The 22,473-nt window shown below is 32.8% G+C and overlaps 1 protein-coding gene across 2 annotated transcripts in view; it reads left to right on the top strand.

The window, feature by feature from the left end:
- Positions 1-5,339, top strand: part of Gs2 (glutamine synthetase 2) — a 77,584-nt gene extending 72,245 nt beyond the window's left edge. For both annotated transcript variants that reach the window (XM_085941674.1, XM_085941668.1), the window contains 4 exons: positions 22-183; positions 749-1,220; positions 1,957-2,096; positions 3,592-5,339. In XM_085941674.1, coding sequence (XP_085797800.1) covers positions 22-183; positions 749-1,220; positions 1,957-2,096; positions 3,592-3,740 — 923 coding nt within the window. In that variant the 3' untranslated portion in view covers positions 3,741-5,339. The remainder of the gene's footprint in view (positions 1-21; positions 184-748; positions 1,221-1,956; positions 2,097-3,591) is intronic.
- The last annotated feature ends 17,134 nt before the right edge of the window (positions 5,340-22,473 follow it).

Raw genomic sequence — 22,473 nt, forward strand, 5'->3', positions numbered from 1 at the left:
CATGATTTGTTGCTTTTATAGATCTGCCAGTCTGGAACTACGATGGAAGCTCAACCAACCAGGCAACAGGCCAGAACTCCGACACATTCTTGTACCCTCAGGCCATCTACAAAGATCCCTTCAGGCGTGGAAGCAATATCCTCGTTATGTGTGACACCTATAAATACAATTATGAACCAACAGGTAACAAATTATTATCAATAAGAACAGTTTTTTTTATAATTATGAACTAAATAGGAAGCGGGCTAAGCAAAATTAAGGAATTTTGATATGACAAGGTTTTGCGATAATGACGTTAACAAAATCAGTAAAAATCTTTTCGATCCAATGACTATATCGTCAGTCTATCGGGTATATCCCATTTTAACCAAATCTTAAATTGTTATTGAATACCTCTTTATAAGATCTTATAACTAGAATAATTATTATTTAAAAAGCTTCATAAATATGAGGATTTGTCCTTTTTTTTAATTCTTCACATTTCGAAATTTACTGTCTCCCAAATAAAAGTTATTTTAAATTTCCCAGGGAACACAAAAAGAAAGAGAAGTACGTTACCTTCTGGGTGTGGTAGTAAGAAGGTATCATTCTTGAGTGTGGAAAAATATAGGATAAACGTTTTGTTGAAAAGTATCTTATTTTCAATGGTTATGTCTGTATGCATTAAAGTCTGTCATATTTTTTTTCAGTTAGTCAGTTATTATTTGTCAGGTTATAGTGTTGAAACATTTTTTTTGCCAATTTACAGAGACTAACAAAAGGAAGGCGTGCGACGAGGCCTACCAGAAATGCAAGGATGAAATCCCATGGTTCGGTATCGAACAGGAATACACCCTCCTGGATGCCGACCTTAGACCGTTTGGCTGGCCCCAGGGAGGATATCCACCTCCTCAGGGCCCATACTACTGCGGAGTCGGCGCTAACAAAGTATATGCGAGAGATCTGGTCGAGGCCCACTACAGATGCTGCCTGTATGCTGGAGTCTCCATCTGTGGAACCAACGCCGAAGTCATGCCTTCCCAATGGGAGTTCCAGGTTGGACCAACTGTCGGCACCAAGGTAGCTGATGATCTTTGGATCGCCAGATTCCTTCTCCACAGACTGGCTGAGGAGTTCGGCATCATTGTCAGCTTGGACCCCAAGCCGATCGAAAACTGGAATGGCTCTGGTGCTCATACCAATTTCTCCACCCAGAAGATGCGAGATGATAATGGAATTATGTAAGTATCTACTCAAATCTTTAAAAAAAGGTTATTTGGTACTGCAGTACTTTTTTTGATATTACTACATGACTACACCATGGTAACCTATGAGATATACACTATATAAACAGTTTTACAGAGTTCATTTTTTTATTAGGTACATTCATTTTTAGGCTCCATCTATATATAAGAAGGTTTTCTTCAGCACCTTTGAAAGAGATCCTATTTTTGTACTCTTGTAAGAATTACAAATTTTACAAGTTTTCAGTCATCTTTTGGTCATCCTCTTCTACTTTCCTAACCTATCAACTGGATGTATGCCATAAGCGCGTTTAAGCTGTCTACAATTATTAATTATTTCTTGTGCACATGGCCGATCATAGAAAATGATTGTATACACGCTGTACTTTACACTCATTATACTAGTACCGGTTTTAAATAATTTAATATTTTGTACAGACACCACCATTTTTTGGAATCATGGTTAAATACTTAACAGACATACAAGTCTTAATGATCATTATACTTTTAATATATTTCCAAATAAAGATATGTTTTATAGAAATTCGCAAACCACCATACAATAACTGCCATACTAATACTTCGTGGCATTTAGTGGTTTAAGAATGTAGTATCTATGTCCTATGACATACTCTCTGCTTTCTGCTCCACCTTTCATACACACCCGGAGAAGTTTCCTAACACTATCCATCCATCATGTCTTATTCATATAAATCTATTCCTTTATTTTCAGTGAAATTGAAAAGGCAATTGACAAGCTCTCCAAAGTCCATATGAGACATATCAAGGTCTACGATCCTAAAGGAGGAAAGGATAATGAAAAAAGACTGACTGGCAACTTTGAAACTTCTAGCATCAACGACTTTAGCGCCGGTAAGTTTCTGAGTCATTCTGATAAATGAACTAAATACAATAATATTCATGATTTATGACAATACGGGGATTTTATAGTAAATCATCAACATTAAGCCAACCGTCTGAACATAGCTACATAACAGGCGATACCTACTACTGCATAGAGATGTAATGCCGTGTCTGCTTCACTAGGTTCAAATGACTGGCTTTATAATCTGACATACCAAATAAGTGAAAATTGCATGATGGGTGCTAAATTAAACAGGTTTTCATTAGGGGACTGATGTCTTTGACAGTCGATTGGGGCAATGAATCAGAAATTTTTGTATCATTTTCTGACAGTTGTATTCACATGTGTTTGCCATTTGTTAATATGGTGCATAATCATACCAATTGTACTTCGATTATGACAATCGTGTTTAACAACGAAGATCATTTTTGTCTGAATGACTTCATTGACAAGCAAAATTGTGAAATCCCGGCAAGTGAAAATTCTCAAGAGATCCGAGAACATCCATTGCATTTTGAAAAAAATTGGCCCACATTTCTTGACGGCTGATACCAGTTGATGATCCAGGATTGCTTTTGCCCTCAATTGGAAAGTATAGATCTGACAAACATGACGTGGTTCCAATTTGACAGTGCCACATGCTATCCATCCCAGTATGCTGGGTTTACTGAAGGAGCATTAATAATCACTGGTTCTTGATAAAAATGACTAGAAGAATAACTGATGAAATAATAAAAAAAAAAGTATCATAAACAATTCTATGAAAGCTAAATGAAAAATATAAAAAAAAAAATGGTCAATCAGGATAATATTATTTGTGACTGGAACATAATATCTTGCAAACAAAGCATCATAAACAATTCTACGAAAGCGAAATGAAAAATGTTCAACAAAAACGGTCAATCATGATAATATTTGTGGCGGGACCATAATAATATTATGGTCCCGCCACATTATTATTCACATTTTCATATTATATAGACGATAGATCGAGGAAAACGATAAATCGGGGAATGGTTAATGCAGGATTATTTAACATTGTTCTTATGGGTGTTTAACGGGACTTTCAAAAATGAACGATCCATGCGGGAAAACGATTTATGCGAGAACGGTAGATCGGGGTAGTAATTTTAAAAAGAAAAAGGTTCCTAGTTTTAGAATAAAGTTTTTTGCTAAATAAGTTCTCTATATAAAATTGTCTAAGCAACTAAATCAGCTACTTTTTAATTTATTATGTAATTAAATCAAGACACACAAAAAATTAACTTTACATTGTCGGCGAGGTTTTGAATTTTCATCATTGTGTTATAATATTACTGTTATCTAATTATATCCTGTAAGAATAACTGTTCAAGTGAGCGATATTCTTTCCGGTTACATATCTTTGTCACTGGGATTTGTCTATCTAGACATTATTTGTTTATCTAGACTACATTCATACCTAATTAGTCCATGAAAAGTTGCAATAATGATTTATCGTTACCTACCTTTATTTTGTTACAGGTGTTGCCAACCGCGGTTGTAGTATACGTATTCCCCGTAGCGTAGCAGAAGAGAAGAAGGGGTACCTGGAAGACAGAAGACCCTCATCCAACTGTGACCCTTACGCAGTTGTGGATGCCATACTAAGAACTGTCTGCCTCAACGAATAGAGTAAATAGACCAAAAAATCCAAACTATTTAACAAAATATTCCATAGTAGCCTAATGAATGGCATTGCTCAGGTGCCGCGGCATTATTATTACATCTGAAATAATTATTTTTTCTTTCTATCAAATATTATGTTTCTTTAATTAATTAATACATATAGCACAAGTTAAAACAAAATATTGTGATGATATTTTTATAAATTTACTAACTTATAAGGATAAGGCATGCACAAGATGAAAATGATAAAATTAAATCGATGACATAGCAGTTGTACAAAAAAAATCAATATACTGCATCTAAAAAAATATTATCATTTAGATATGTAACTACTATGATATGATATATTGAATTTTATTACATATGTTATTTATATTATTATGACTGGCGTTTCCCAACCTCATTTAATTTACCAACACTTTTTTAAATCATTTATCTGTCATATAACAAAATAATCAAAGTATTAATCCTGAACTATTTTATTATTTTTCAACATTAAATTGAATATAATTAGATAAGTAATTAACTTTCCTAAAAAATATATAAATAATTTACTCAAAGACACCTACCATATTATCATGCATAGTAGGCGTTTAATAGATTATTAATTTTTTATGGTATTATTCTCAGTTTGTAGATTTTTATATTTCTCAGAGCGCCTGGGATAGTTTGGGAAACGCCGATATAGACTATAATATTTAGTGCATTTTATGCAAAAAGGGCCCGAGGTGGCCGAGATGAGGCTGACTCAAGACATCACAATAATTCCAGTGGGTCCTGATTCGACCCTGACATCACAATTTATTATTAATATTATATATGTAATATGTATTAATTATTATTCTTAATTAATTTATCTGATTGGCCTAAGATTTTATACTCAAAATGGTATCATATCATGGTTATTAAATTATTATAAAATGTTTAATCTCCATTTATTATAACTTAAATATTGTTGTTCTTTAAGTTAACTTAAAACTAAAGCTTGCTAATGTAACGTTTTGACCTACTGGAAGTTGGTTAAAAAATTAACATAAAAAATTGTGTTCCTAGAGTTTAATGTTCTGGGGACTCAAATTATGTGTAAAGAGATTTACTAGCAAAATTTATAATTAGTTAGTTATATAAATAACACTTGTCACAGAATATAATAATGAATTATTAATGGCACATATTGCTGAAGCACAGATAGAAAATACCTGACTGATTGTGGTCCATTTAATGATATCAAATTTATTAAGGAAGCACTTTTCTAAAATGTTTCAAATTATTGTATAGGTAAAATAATATTTGTTCGATATGTGGGATATAAGTTATTTCAATTGATGACATCAAAAAAAAACAAATCTGCCCTAGTTCCTTTTAATCTGCAGTTAATGAAACAATTGTTCTGATTTCCTTTGTATTATTTTATTAGGATATAAATTAATTTCTTTGTTAAGCTCTACTTCTAAGATTCTTTTAAAAACTATAATCAGTTCTCTCATATAAACAAATACATCCAACAGAGTTATATTAATTATTTTGCGTAACCCATTCATATTTTCATTATAAGAATTATAATAAATAAAGATTATGGTTTCTATACCCGTTATTTTTTCAGGTAATTAATATTATATATTAATTTTATTGTTCAAAAATGTTAATCGAACCAATAAAATATGAACTAAAGGACCTGTGGTTTTATTAAAATCTTAAATGTATACTAACTATTCTCTTACTCCACTACTCCATACCAGTTAATACTGTGTTAACAACATTTATTAGGCATACTTCATAGTTGCCGGGAAGCAGGGGCGGCTCTACCTTAAGCGCGCTCGTCCAGCGTTTGCGCGTTCGGCGGAGCGTTGAGCGGCGTGCGCAATTTATTAATTGAGGGGTGTATTTTCAAAGTGAACTTATTCCACTACTTGACGAAATTGAGTTATGAATGCCAGAATATAAAGGATAAAATTCTGAACAAATATAATGATTGAACATACATATAAATACATGTATGTTCAATAATTAGAATGGTACATTCTTAAATCTTGTGAATTATTCGTTGAGTAAAATAAATAGTTAATTAAAAAATATAATGATATTTGTCGATGTGATTTTGTTGGCATTCAAAAAACACATGTAATTTAATGTACCCCCGCAGATAGCATTGATGCAACATTTTTAGTTAAAAACTGAAACTCCTGTCTCATGCAGCTAAATCTACTCAATGCACATAGTAAATGTTTCAGAAACGCATGCGCAGATGCCACATTTTGAAGTTAGTAATTCATAAAATAAATCTATTGAAAGCTCATTTGAAGAAGAATGTACCAATACGCGAGTGGAGAAGTACAAGGTTCTAAGTGTTTGTCCTTGGAGAAACAAAAGTAACAATGAGGCAGCTTAGAATACTACTTCATTGTTGGGTTTGTTTTTTCAAGGACGAACACTTAGAACCTTGTAGTATTCGGCTCGCGAATAGTTCAACTACATATTATATACTACCTTTATAGGTATTTGTAAACATCAGTATCTCTACCATATCTTGCCTTTACCTATTTTAAAAGTTACGTACATATTATATGTACTGGTATACAATTGGAAATACCAAAATAACATTATTGTTATTTTCATTCGGTATTGCAATCCCTAGTTTCAGCTAGTCACATTGTCACTGTCCCGACTCCACGCGGAAATGTTTTGCAACATTGTTGACATCTTTAATTTGTAGCCATGCTTACAATGATGATCATTTTTTATGGATAGAACAGGTCACAGTGACTCATAGATGAGCATCCCACTAGTAGTTATAACAGCATGCCAGGTATTCATCACTGAGGAAATGGAGTGGTCCATGATTGAAGCGACGAGATACCTACAGTAAGCAGCCTCCCTCAATTCTTTTTTCTGTGTGCACTAGACTCAGTCCAGTGTTTCTCAAACTTTTTACACCTGTGGACCACTGAAAATAGGAGAAACGTTTTGCGGACCGCTAACGCAGAAATAAAAAAATATATTTATATAATACAATCTGAATTTTCCGGCATTGCTCGCGCAGATAAAAGAGTGATAAATGAAAAAGATATTTGTTAAATTTTCAAATTCAAAAAGTATTTTTTTAAATTGTACAATGCAATTAGTGAGTATGCAGATCTTCTGCTGCATAACAAGGTATGTTGGTTATCAAGAGGAAACGTTTTAAAACGTTTTGCTTCCAGATCAACAGAAATTAAAGCATTTCGCCTTGAGAAGGGTGTTCATTTCTAGAAACAGACGATCAGTTGATCCAAAAAAATATTTCTTGGTTGACATTACGTCTCATCTAAATCAGCTTAATCGTAAACTGCAGGGGAAAGGAAACACAATTTTCTCGATGTCAGAAGAAGTTATTTCATTCAAAAACAAATTATCCCATTTTGTTCAAGATTTCGAAAGAGAATCGTTGATTCCCTTTCTAAGCCTGCTGAAACATCGCCAAGAACATAATTCTGATATTGACATTTGCTATTTCAAAACAACAATTTTTAATATTAGGGAAGCTTTTCTCAACAGGTTTCAGGAATTCAGAAAGAGCAAAACGATGTGTCTCTGTTAAAAAAACTCTTTGTGCTACGGTAACAGAATTAATTTTTTCTTCCTTTAATGTTGACATTGGCTACTTTGAAATGCAATTGCTGATTTAAAAAATAAAGAATATGGAGCTCTAAATTTGAATGTCTCTGTGCTGACATGGACATATTGGAGAAAAAAAAATGTGAATATAGTTCACAGCACAAGTAATCTGCTTTAAAAAATCCGGAGAAGGAAGACATGATGATTTTTAACACCTGGAATAGTATTCCTGACTCATATGATCAGTTGAAAAAACTCGCATTTGCTGTTCTTTCTCTTTCCGGTTTTACATCTTCATGCGAACAGTATTTTTCAAGCATGAACCTTTTCAATAGTAAATTGTGATTGATTCTTATTGATGAGAACCTGGAATAATGCCTAAAATTAAAAACAACATTCAAATCTGACTTACCCAAACTTTTCAAGGAGATGCATGTTTGTATGTCATTGTCATGATTTAATTTTATGGATATCTTTTTTTTCGACCATGTCCAATCCTAATAAGATCCTTATTAAGTATGATATCAAGTTTTATTCAGTGTACCTACCTATAATTTAATTAAAGCTCAAAACTTCAATTAAAGTTTATAAATTTAATAAACAGTATAGGTACCTACCGATATATTTTAAGTTTAAGAAATTTGGCTCTCAAAAGAAATCTCAATTGTTGTACTGTTGATATTTGGCTCTATTGACTAATGAGTTAGCCGACCACTACGACCTAATGGCTGATTGAAACAGCGAATGAAGGCAATGTCATTTCATAATTCAATCAAGATCGTGATCCAAAATACGAGTATCTTTTTGATTTATATTTTGTATCATAGAATCAGCTGTTGACGAATCGAAAATATTTTGAATTAAGTACTACAATATTACCAGTTGACATACTATTAATTTTTGGTCTTGCGATTCATTACAAGTATAAAAATAATCATAAATACCAAGGATAAATACCCCAAGACTGCTATTATTTTTAATCCACTAGGGTCTGTAGTTTCGAGCATTCAGTATGAAAATGTTGCCAACCAAATAAAAATTTTAATAGCACAATGAAGTAAGTTCAACATTTTTCATTATATTATAGTCGATATGATAGTCACATCTAAAATGTGAGTGTAAAAGCATAATGCGATATCACTCTACTGCATTCTGCTTCTACAGGGTAGAAGACTTGCCGCACAAATTTATGATCTATCTTTAAAAGTTAATTATTTTTGAACTTGCAATCGGCTTCTCGTAGATATTAGCCTCATTTAAAAATTGGCATCAAAAAATCATTTTCGTAAAAACTGGACTTACTGCCATTTGCTTCTCTGTCCCAGAAATAGACATTTAATAATAGAAATTTTGAGAAATGGTTTAAAAACAAATATTTGTGCGAAATCTGTTGCTTTTTCTTTGCTATAATACTTGATAGTCGCGGCATCAGCATTGTTTCGTCAGCATTATCCAAAATGACCACCGCACCACAAAATGTAAACCGGAAACAGTTTGAGATTTAACGTTAGGTTCACTGTTCCAGTCAAAATCGATCGATCTGCAAAGTGATAACGGCCCAGACAGGACCTAACCTAAACATTATAGTAATTTTTTATTATATTCCGTATTTGTCATTTTCTCGACATATTGCATTACCTATTAACATTATAATATTTTTAGGATTAAGAAAAATTTAGATGATAAGCATTCTTCGGCATTTATATATTGTGAGATATTCATATTAATATTTTAGACATTTAAACCATAGATATTATTTATGCATATGTTACGCCTAATGTGCGAAATTGACTATTACATGAAATGGGCAAAATCTTGCCTAAATCATGAAAAATGCAAGCCCGTTGCCTTATTCATGAATTAGACAAAATATCTGGCAAGTGCGTGAATTCGCCAGTAATTTTTCTGCCTAGTTCATGCATTGGACAAATTAGATAGTAGCGCTACGGTGGTATTTTTTGCAACTAAACTAAATGTGTCAAATGCTCATGCATTGGTTAAAATGTACGTATATTATCTATGGTCAAAATAGATGATCGCGCTCCGGTGGTGTTTTTTGCAACTAATCAAACTAACCAAATGTGTCAAATGTCATTGATTATGATATAAAAATATATCAATCAATAACTACAATGACGTTCATATCCATTTACTATGCGCAAAAAAAACCTAGAACTATAATATGATAACGGAAGAATTTTATTGAAAGGTATTTTCGCGATTTGATTCGTGCTTGGGTATCAATTGTGCAATGGTCGATTGTATGTTTGTGATAGTTTGTTGACACTTGTTAGCTAACCTCAAAATAGACATTCAGTTGAATAATTTAATTCAGAATTACAAAACCTAACCTAACCTAATAATAATAATATTATATTATGTCCAATTATAACTAATAAAACCATCCGTATTAAATTTACTTTTACTTCTGTCATGTTGACAGTTTAAGAATTCCATACCCTGGCGAATTCATGTACTCGGCAGAAAATTTACCTAATTCATGAATAAGGCAACAGGCTTGACTATTACGTGAATTAGCCAAAATTTTGCCCATTTCATGTAATAGTCAATTTCGCACATTCGGTGTAACACATATACATCATAGTTCTATTGGCATTTCAAATGGCGTATTTCAAAAAAATACTACCTTATCTTAGGTCAATAATTATTATAAAACAATCATTATTCGTAGGATGTTTTATCACATTTCAATGGTCAAAGACATAGCTTGTAATCAGTATCTTTAGAATTATTTCAAATGTGTTAATCGTTTCCATTTTTTGAATAATAAAATTCCTAATCCTTGTCAAATTTGGGATCACAGAGATTAGAAATATAATTTTTTTATCGTAAATATTTCACTATATAATTATCAGCTAGTGTCATTATGTGAATATTGGAAGTGTTTTAGTTCTACCCTGTCACATTAGCCATGAGCAAGCGTTCTAACCTCTACTCTAGACCAGGGATCGGTAACGCGGCGCCCTCATAGAATATTCGATGCGCTCTCAAGATACCAATGGGGGGGGGGTCCCGTGACAAATATTACACTCGAAAGTCCAGCTTGAGTCATAACTATATAGTTGAAAATTTACCTCTGGGGCAGACAAAACCGGTCCAGATTTAATTAATAAAAGTGAAAAAAGTACTAAGTAGAAAAATTTGCATTTTATTAAATTAATAATAATAATAATAATAAAATCATCAAATTTCCTAAATCACATATTACTGAGAAATTAGGATAAGAAAACTCTATTTGTACATCATATTATTATATAAAGATTATGGATACTCTCATAGAACAGTTTTCTTCCAGATTTGAGGAATTTGTGTTATTAGAACCGGTGGTGATATTTTTTATAAATCCATTTAATATTACTGAAAATGATATAGGTAGGTACTGTACGAAAACATTTTCTTGGCTACGTGTTAAAACTGTGAACTAACATGCTCTGCCAATTTTTAACTGCAATTCCATTATAAGCTCCTCCCATTTAGTAAACAACAGTGCCTGGAAGCGTAGCCAAGAAGATGTTTTCGTACAGTACTCAAATGTGATTTCAATATATTTTGAAATCCGTAATACCAAAGACTTAGAATTGGAAATAATAAATATACAAAATGAATGTATATTAAAAGCACAATATACCTAATGATGATGAATGTTTTGGAATTTTGTCGAAGAGAATAAGAAAAGTTATTCTAATTTAAGGCAGTGTGCACCCTTAGCCGGCTCGCACATCACAACTCGCCTTGTGTGCCTGACGGCCATAATTCAAAACTTCCTAGACCCGCCGGTCAGTGTTGCATGATACAACCTCGCACATCTCTAGCGACATCGACATTCGCGCGTAATCTCCCGAAACGTCAAAATATACTCTAGCTAGACGACGCCATTGCGCAAATATGTCATCAGACGCGGAAACAGCGATTATTATGTATTGGTACCGGAGACATTTAAGAAGAAGTCTCTCGTCTGCCATTTTTATTGTGTTGATTGTATGAACAAACGTCAAACGCGGTGACCAGCGATGAGCGAGCAATGACAATGTAGACAGAGACAGAGACAGAAATGGCCGATTGTGCGGCTGTGCGCATGCGCGGAGTCGACATTTGTCGATATCGACATGCAGGCTCTAGCAAAAGCAACTCGTCGCATGCAGGAGCGTCGCAGTTGCATCGGCCAATCTGCGAAGCTCCATTTGATAACGTTTGTTTCTTGGTTTACGATGACGTCACATCGACGAATTCGTCGTAAGACGCATGCGGCGAGTTCTGATGTGCGAGCCCTCTTAGAATGCTACACAACGATATATTGTTGTTTTTGATAATGGCCAGAAATGCTAACAACGATTGTCATTTTGCTTTTGATGCCTGAAATGTTAAGTTAATTTGGGAACATACTACTGCACCAGTGGTACGAAACATTGTTTTATCTATTTAGTTTTATTGTTGTGTAATATAACCCGATTCATATATGTTTTGTGACTGGGTAGGTTTAGAACTTATAACTATTGTATATTTTTTTCATGGCATCACCCTTTTTATAATAAAAACAATTCCAAATACATATTTCAGTTTACAATATAAAAATTTGTTTACAGTCAAATTCTTGGTGGAAGGACAATGTTTTAAATTATTTTATGGATTTAACCAAAGTCTTTTACTCAACTCAGTGTTTAAAGTAAAGTGGATTTGTGCTAACGTGTTGGATTTGTCCTAACGTGTTTTCATAATATTCCGATTTCGCAGAATCAATTAGAGTGGTACGGTGTCTAAAAATAATACAATACTTAAGTTACAATACCATGTAAACACCGCATATCTTTATTCCAAATGTTGCCATTGAATAAAGTCTCGAGACTTTATTTCAACGAGAAGTATACGAGAATTTTATGTCAGATCCATGCAGGTGTAAACAGTAAGTGAATTTTTATGTCAGACACATAAAATAAGTATATCGGTATAAGTGTCAGATATAAACGTACCATAACACTATAATAAATACTGTACTAGTTTACAAATAGATTTAACATTATCAAATAAAGAAAAAAAAATTTAACATTATATAATTTCATGTAGTAGATTAATCTATATAGCTGTTCCAAGGATTGCTTAGAAATAAGCTGATTAAAGTCAATAAATAAATAAGGTATTATTCTACCCTATTCTTTTATAATATGGGGAATGTATGAAAAACCCTTCCATTTGGGTAATGTGTTCTAAAGATAAATATATAATATGCATACATAGACATTATCTATTAGGATATTAAATTTTAGTTACAGAGTACTACCTACTAAAAGTCTTTTACTAGTAGGTACTGGTTGGTTACTGTGGGATGCCTTTGCATGCTGTTAATTCCTATAAAGTTGGAAATATTCGGCAAGCAATAAGGAATCTTTTTTAATTATTATTCTCAGGTTGAAAAACTAAAATACCAATTCATTTATTTTATATTTTAATATTAAATCATTCAAAAAACATTTTTTGTGCCTTCTGTAAAATTGGTTCAGTGAGGGTTGGTTAACCACTTTACCTAAACACAACGTTGTTCATGTTATGCTTATTATTTCAATGATTTACTTTTTGTATATGTTATTCATGTAAATGTTCAGTATTTCGATGCTTTATTTTTTTGTGAAATATACAAATATATCAAAAGAATTCTTCACTGTTTTGTCTTTATTTTATCTGTGACAATATCCATTTATCTGTAAATTATTAATACTGTAGTCTAGAGCATGGGTCAGCAACCTTGTTGCCACGAAGGGCGCAATACGAATTTTGAACATAGCCGGTGGCGCATAATTTATACATATATACTTATCTTACTTTTCTTTAATGCTAATAACTATTGGAAATCCCAATAGAACTTAAAATCTTGATATAACTTCGAAAATCTCAACATAAAAAATATATACTTACTTAACTAATATTTACGTAGTAAAGTTAATACTAAAGCTTTAAAAAAAATACAAATACTAAAAAAGTTAAACAAAAACCAAGATTCAAATTTTCAACATTATAAATTTTAATTATTAATATGTATTTTAAAATGGGTGTTCGTACATTTAAATGCACATACATATATTTATATACATGCTATGCAAAAAAAAACCAATGCGACACATGACACCGTCAATCTTCAGCTAACGTATTATAGTCAGGTACATAATTAGAATTACATGTCCTTAAGCAATTATCCAAGTGAGGGTCTGTGAGTCTTGATATTTTGATTTTAGGCATTTCATATTAGAAAACAGAGACTCGCAAGAATAAGTCATAGCACAATATGAAGATGCCCTTTGGCTGCTACGATGTTATGCAAAATCCGGTCGAGGATTGCTTCCAATAATTGTCGATAAATTAATTTCGTATACTTCTCAAAAACGTTATGTCAGTTGTCAGTAGTTGTCAGTTGTCAATATGGGAATGTTAAAAAAGAAAGCAGCGAGTTTTATTATTTTAAGTCTTTTGGCAACAAAAAGAAGGAAAAAACGGTCAAAATGGGTGCGGGAATGGATTCAGCGACGAGAAGAACTAGGTGCCTTCCGTTTAATGTCAGAGTTTAACATCGAAGATCCAACTCAATTTGTGAACTTTGTGAGAATGAGGCCAGTGGATTTCGAAAAACTAGTTTGCAAGATTGGACCTTTTGCCAAAAAACAAGACACAAAATTTAGAAATGCCATAAGTGTAGAAGAACGATTAACAGTAACATTGCGATATCTAGCAACTGGTAAGAAGTGAATCGTCCTTGCATATTCAATAATATATTTTTACTTCTCGTAATATGAGTGCAGTTAATACCATTTGAAGCACATTTTTTCTTCACAGACTGCATCAGAATTAATTGTATGTGCCGAGAACATGCGATATTTTATTTTTCCACAAAATCCATAGAACACGGCAACTCTGATTTATTTCTCACTGTCTATGATATTTGACAGATCGCTACAGTACATTTATTTGCGTGCGTTGGGATTAGAGTCGTTGTTTTGAACTAAAAACACCCACATGTATCAATACTTATTGATGAACTACTTCAATGTGTGTTTGGTCCAATGCGAATATGAGAATGTGCCAAATTAATGTCACACAAGATTATATGTTGAATATGCAGTGACGGAATATTCAAAATAATAAAAACATTGTATACATATTTATTCACACAAATATTTTTACAATTCTAGGTGATTCGTACGCTAGTCTTGGTTATTTATTTAGAATACCCAAATGCACAATCAGTTTGATCGTTCCAGAGATCTGCCAAATACTTGTCGATGTTTTGGAAAAGGATTACATGTCGGTAGGTTCAGTTTAATTCAGTAGGTATCGCAGCTGTCAGTTTCGTTTTCAATATAGGTAGAGCCGCGTTGACACGGTCCAAGTACGATCCAAGTAGACTTGGATAGGAATAATTAGTATGAAGATGTCTCATCCAAGTGACAGCTTCACACTATTTATTCCTATCCAAGTTTACTTGGATGAGTAGGACGCGGTCCAAGTAGCTTGGATAGGAATAATTAGTATGAAGATGTCTCATACGAGTGCACTTGGATAAGAATAAATAGTATGAAGCTGTCACTTGGATGGCACTCGATCCAAGTGTACTTGGACCGTGTCAACGCGGCTTAGTGCACTATTGAATGAGGTTGATATTCAATCTGAATATCAACCTCATTCGATAGTGCACTATCCGATAGGCTCGGTGATACGAGGGTGGGTCAATAATTCCTTAGAAAAAAGCATTAAAACGGTTTTTATTTTTGTATTTTTTTTTTATTTCTCAATATAATTTCCTTGGAGCTCAATACACTTGGTTAGACGTTTCTCAATTTTTTTTAAACCGTCAGAAAAATAAGTTTTCGGAAGGTCCTCAAAATAAGCATTTGTCCGATCGATGACTTCTTCATTTGAAAAAAAACGTTGTCCACTTAGCCATTTTTCTAAGTTTGGGAAAAGGAAAAAGTCACTGGGGGCTAAATCTGGCGAATACGGTGGGTGGTCGACCAATTCGAACTTCAATTCTTCAATTTTAGCCATTGATCGTAAACATGTGTGAACACGGGCATTGTCCTGATGAAAGAGGATTTTTTTCCTGTTTAAATGAGGCCGTTTTTCTTCAATTTCGTTTTTTAGCTGGTCCAATAAAGATGCATAATAATCCCCTGTTATTGTTTTTCCTTTTTCCAAATAGTCAACGAAAATAATTTCACGTGCATCCCAAAATACAGTAGCCATAACCTTACCAGCTGATTTTACGGTTTTCGCCTTCTTTGGACATGGTTTGTCTTCGCAATCCACTGCTTTGACTGTTCTTTCGTCTCGGGAGTATAGTGGTGTATCCATGTTTCATCTACAGTCACAAAGCGACGAAAAAATTCATCCGGATTGCGTTGCATGAGCGACAACAGGGCTTTAGAGGCCACCACCCTATTGCGTTTATTGTCGACTGTGAGCAAACGCGGCACCCATCTTGCAGAAATATTTTTCATGCCCAATTTGTCATGTAAAATAGAAATGACGCTACCTTTTGAGATCCCTGTAACCTCAATTATCTCACTCAACTTTAATCTTCGGTCACTTAACACCATATCGTGGATTTTATTGATCATTTCTGGTGTAGTCACCTCTACAGGACGTCCTGAGCGTGGTTCATCCTTTGTTGATGTACGACCACGTTTAAATTCATTTAACCAGTTATAAATAGTTGCAAGTGAAGGAGCAGATATGCCGTGAACTAAATCCAACTCATTTTTTATTTCCTTTGCTGTTAACCCTTTTATATTAAAATGTTTAATAACAGCTCTAAACTCAATTTTCTCCATTTTCCATTTTTCCATTTTCCACAAGCAAATTTTTTTTTTAAATGTACGAGAAACACACAACAACCCGACCAATCTGATTGAAACTTCGCAGCATACTGAATCGGTAGTGCCGCTGCATGAAAACAAACCGCTTACAGTACTAGTCGCGCCACCTGTCGGCTTTTCTAAGGACTTATTGACCCACGCTCGTACTATAAGGGATTATGGAAGTAATGAGGTTACTCTTTGTAATTTTAAACTTGGATAACAGGAATTAAATTAAATCTTACAGTAATGTAACTATGTGCTCAAATAATTTCCAGGTAGACCCGTCTCTTCAACTGTGTAGGCATTTACGTTTTAATTTATCAACTTGAACATGTCTGCCTGTACTACCTTATCTGTTGGTATTGCATTTTAGCAAATTACAATATTTAATCAATAATAATTAATTATAGTGTATTTTAGGTGTATGGATGGGAGTACCTAATATATAATAAAATATCTTGAAAATTTATAATAAATTTATTAAATCACATCCTGAAAAATAAACACAACCTAGAAATAAAAACAGTAAGATGAAAAACAAGTAGTTTAAAATACTTAAAGATTAGCAAAAAGACGAGGAAACAGTAAAAACACAATTGAAATTAATAATAAAATACAAAGCAATGTACGATTAATTCCCACCCAAAGATTAATGATTGTTCTAATGTTTTTTAAAAACTTGTTTTAAAATGATATACCTAGTATACAATATAATAGTCTCAATAGAATACTACATGTATGATAAAAGCGCCGTAATTTAGGATTTAAATATGATAAAACAAAATTACTTAGTCGCTTGTAATAAGCTATTTACATAGTTACACAACTGTATTTTTTAAGAACCTATCAATATATATGTATTTAATTAGGAATTCAATTTATAATAATATTACCGGTTAACTATTTCTTTTATTCAACGAATAATTCACAAGATTTAAGAATACATATATCATTCTGATTATTGAACATATATAATTTTGAAAAACACTTTCTGAGAGAATATATTATAACCAATAGATAAAATCTTTTTTTGAAAAAAAGTAAGCCAACCCGACGGGGAATCGAACCCTGTATCTTCCAGGTTTACGCCCTATCCGTGCATTACCACTATGCTACGAGTTGTTCGGGTTGGCTTATTTTTTTTCAAAAAAAGATTTTTTCTATTGGTTATAATATATTCTCTCAGAAAATGTTTTTCAAAATTAAATATGTTCAATATTACCGGTGATTAAATATATTTTATTAATTTTATAATAAAATAAATTCTATCTACAAATCGGTAGGTTCAGCTTCGCAGCTGTCTGTTTCATTTTCAATATAGTGCACTATTGAATGAGGTTGATATTCAATCTGAATATCAACCTCATTCGACAGTGTACTATCCGTTACGCACGGTGATGCTAAGGATGGAGAGGAATACATTCCTGATCGTATCATTTCCTCTTCCTCTTCAGTTACCTCTAACATCGCCTGCTGTATTTTTCTTTTCATTTTTTTTCTTAAATATTCGGTTTTTGTTGTCCTAATTTGTGATGCAATATAATTGCCGAAAATATCATACTCATCATCATCCTGAGAGAGTATGTGTGTGGCTTTTCGCATTAATAATGCATCACGATCGTCTAGTGTCCTTTTTCCTGGTTTTTTTTTCCCTTTATATTACACGCCCTTTCATCTTCTGAGTTTGTTGGTTTCGTAACTGAGGATGATCCTTCAACTTGTTCTTCAGTTGTTACGTATGTGTCGTCTAATGTGGAAGCATCGTCCTAAAAATAGAAATTATAATAAATAGGTTGTAGGTTGAACCGTTACTAATAATTATTTTGATGTTTTTGTAGGCACCATCAACACCAGAAGCATGGAAGGCTGTCAGCGAAAATTTTCAATCAAAATGGAACTTTCCCCAGTGCTTGGGTGCTATAGACGGCAAACATGTTGTTATTCAAGCCCCCAAGAAGTGGAAGTTATTATTTCAATTATAAAGGACAGCATAGTGTTGTTTTAATGGCGATTGTTGGTGCACACTATAAATTTATCATAGCTTCCGTTGGTGTAAATGGCAGAATTTCTGATGGTGGAGTTTTTAGAGCTAGTGGAATTTCAAGTTACATTCAAGAGCAAGCAAACAGTTTGCAACAAACACATCTTGTTGGTAGAAATATGAAAGTTCCTTATGTCTTTGTCGCTGATGATGCGTTTCCTCTTCAACCACATATAATGAAACCATATGCACATAAATGTCAAGGTTCAATGAGAATTTTCAACTACAGGCTTTCTAGAGCAAGAAATGTTGTCGAAAATGCTTTTGGTGTAATGTCTAGTATTTTTAGGGTACTAAGAAAACCAATTCTTCTTGCTCCAGAACGTGTTGATAAAATAATATTAGCCACATGTTCGTTACACAACTTCTTACTTTCAGAAAAATCTTCTGCTAATATATATGCCCCTGAAGGTATATTTGATAGAGAGAATATCGAAACAGGTGAAATAGAAAATGGAACTTGGCGAAATGAGGAATCGACACGTAACCTATTACCTCTAGAACAGCAAGGGAGTAATAATTATTCCTTGGATGCAAAAGGTGTACGAGAAGAATTTAGGGAATATTTTGTCAGTTCACAAGGAGAGTTATCTTGGCAATATAAAATATTATAAAATACACTTTGTACTTACTTAGATACTACTTAAATATAAAATTTAAAAAAAAATAAGAAATTTTATTTTTTTAAATCATTAGTTTTACATACCTACCTACCCACTTAAATTAACTTGAAATGTGAAGTCGATAAAAGTGCATTATTTGCAACGGCCCTCAAAAATCAATCATTTTAATGATTCCACTAGGAGAAACTATATTATTTCTATGTGAAATTGATGCTTATTCCTTATGAATTGAGTATTTATAAAACCAACATAATATGTCATTCTATCCATCTAGTGTTTATGGCAGTGTTACTATGAACAAAGTTGTATTTTGAGGGCCATTCCAAATAGTGTACTTTTACCGTGATGCCTAATAATATGTTTGAGCATATATTAATAGATTTATTGAATTTTATATATAGTATATTGGTAAAACGACTACAAAATGAGAAAGGAACAACACTTTGACAGTTGAAAAACAAGGCGATGCGTTTGTGTTACCAGCCTGCCTAGAATTTCCATAAACACAAAAATGTATCGACTGATATTTTTATAGAACCGAATATAATGAACAATAATTCTGCATAGCCTAACATAACCTAACCTACTTTCAAACTAACAGCCTCATATAATATAAATTTTACCTTTTCAATTAAATTAAACTTATACATAAAATAGGTATAAACAGTTTCAAACTTACATTGGAATGTTTCCCAGTGTTGATCGGCATGTTGTAGCGTTTGATAAAAATGATAACACTTTATAATAGGGCCACTTCGATTCATATAAGTCATCGAGGCCCGATCCCGATTTCTTTATTTTCGTTTTTTTTGTTCGTTATTATACTGGTTTCTTAAGTTGTGTATTTTTCTGTTAATTTCCACAACTGTGGTATCAAAATTTTTGGCAAGTTCTGATATAGCATCACTTTTTTTCGTACGGTTTTTATAATCTTTCGCGGTCACATCCCATAACTCCGGTTTAAGGTGATATTTGTCTATTAAATCGAATGTATCTGCTTTTAATCACTCTTTTTTAATATCCATATTGTCCGAATGCACTTTACTACCTGTCAAACTAGCTAGGTACCTACGAATAATGTCAGGTACTTGACATATAAGTGGACTGTGGCTCAACTTTGGTGATATATCGCTCCAATTTCGAACTTGTCGTAAACGCGGTGTTTACATTTGCGTATATAAGTAGATTGAATAAGTGGCAGTTGAGAGTCGACACACGCAAAATAAGTGGCAGATACAAATATACTTACTGTTTACACTTAAGTGAATATGGTGTCATACATAAATATGACGATATTAGTGTCAAATGTAAACGTACCATTAGTCCATTACAATTATCTGAATTATAGTAATTATGAGTATTTTTTGACATGTCACATAACCTTCAAAACAAGCAGCAAGGTAAAAACAATTATAATACAATATTTACAAATTTAATCTTTAAAACATTTGTCGATCAAGAAAACACAAGACAGAGAATATAACAATTATTTTCCAACTACCTACATAAATATAGTTAAAAATCGTCTTCCGAGCCAACCACAAATTCATGGTGTAATTTTGAACAAATTAACTTAGGTTTATGTACCTATTGAATCATCCATATAGGTACATTTGAAGAACATTATTGTTGCTATGTTTAATTGCCATTTTTATAACTTATTGAATTTTTGAATAAGCAGAATTTAGATAATAATACAACATTTTCGACTTACTTCCTTTTTACACATGTATTTAGTTGTATGGGGTGAGGCATTGCCGACTCAAGTAGATATTAATCTAAAGATGGCGTTGGGTGGGGTGATTGTTCCTAAAGTGATTTTCTTCTTCTTTTTCTTCTATTCTATCTTCTTCTAACCATGATCCTGGACACTCCCAGAGGGTCATTTGTTTTCTGACCTTTGTGATGATGATAAAATTGAGATAAAGAAAGCGAAGGGTGGAGGAACTAAATAATACACCGGTTCCGGGAGGAGGCAGGTTCTGTTTTATTTTCAAACTTTCACAATATTATAATTATTTTTTGCTATCATACGCCAGACATGCCCAACAGCCTTCAGAATGTGTAGACAAATTTTACATGAGGCACAAAAGATGGGATCAAAAATGGTCATCTCCAAAAAAATCAACTTTTCAACAAAATATCTTAAGATATCACGATCAAAATTAGTGAAATAAAATCGAAACACATAGAAAAGACGTGTTAAAAATGGAATTAGTATCAAAAAGAGTCAAATCTTACGGTGTGTAAAAATCGAAATTGGTCAAATCTGTGCAGCCAATCAGAGCACTAGAAAAATCCCACATGACAGGAGCGTTCATACAAGTTTAGTACCATTTAAGAGGACGTTCTACAGAATTGGCCTTGAGAATTGAAAATATGATTTTTTAACATGTGGTCCATAATATCTGGTCTACTAGTTAATATAAAAAGGTCATGTCAAAGTTGTTTGTGTTAATAAATTTGCTCTGTGACTGATCCGACTCATATTTCACATTCATTTCATCAGGGCTGTCGAAGACATAAATCATAATATATATTTATAATTTTAAATTTTTATTTATAATATATATTATTTAAGTTTTGTGCATCTAATGCCGGGTCCACACTGGCAACAAGTTAATTTGCTGGCAACCTCGTTAGATTTTACGATAATTATTGTAAAATTTCTTAAGCAATTATGGTAAGTATCGTAAAATTTAATGAGGTTGCCAGCAACTTGTTGCCAGTGTGGAAATGGCTTAATATCCACTGTGGTTCACGTAGTGGCATGGACCTGGGGTTAGCTAATTCAGGAAGTCAACACCCATGATAGAATTTTTTCCAGTTTTGGTTGCATTATATTCCAAAACTCTTCTGTAAAAATCGTTTCCGAGTTTATAAATGGAAATTTCTCGGTGTACATAGTAAACAAACCTACGAATAAAAAAAGACAAAAAGGAACATACTGATTCATCGCAGTAAAATCTGGTAATCAAATTCGCCATTTTGAAAAGCGACGATTTTGCGTAAACAAATATCACGTGGTCTGTACGTGTGCGGCAAACTTCGAATGTGTTTGTAATTTTGTGCAAAGTGCGAATGTAATGTTTTCAAATAATTGATATGGATTAATTATACCATCGTATTATTTTCTCGAAATCATAAACATACTATAATAGTATTTGAGTATCAACCTATGTTCAATTTGAATTGGGTTATAATAATAATATACCCGTATATATATCAATAGTATGTTTGCTACAAAATCCACCCAAGTTATCAGTACGTACTTGCACAGGTTTGATTAAAAACCATGATGAAATTAACATTTAAAAAATATGAATGCTTAATATTATTTTGACAGCCCTGTTTTCTGATCGGCTTCATCTCGCAGGTGTTCATAAAATAATAAGAATAATATTTCTTGAAGAAGGTCCTTTTTATACTAAATTATATTTGAACAGCAGGCTCTTCAGCATTTTAATTGTGTATTGTGAACATTACGATGAGTGGACTACATGTGGTGACCCCAAAAAAGCAAGGAAACGACTAGTACAAAAAGATCAATGAAAGAAGACACTGGACAAGCAGAAAAGATTAGTTTATTTCTGTCATCACATCATTGCCAGTGGTGCTA

Source organism: Rhyacophila brunnea, unplaced genomic scaffold, assembly GCF_057557595.1.
Source record: "Rhyacophila brunnea isolate RB1 unplaced genomic scaffold, BYU_Rbru_1.0 scaffold_1, whole genome shotgun sequence".
Lineage (NCBI taxonomy): Eukaryota > Metazoa > Arthropoda > Insecta > Trichoptera > Rhyacophilidae > Rhyacophila > Rhyacophila brunnea.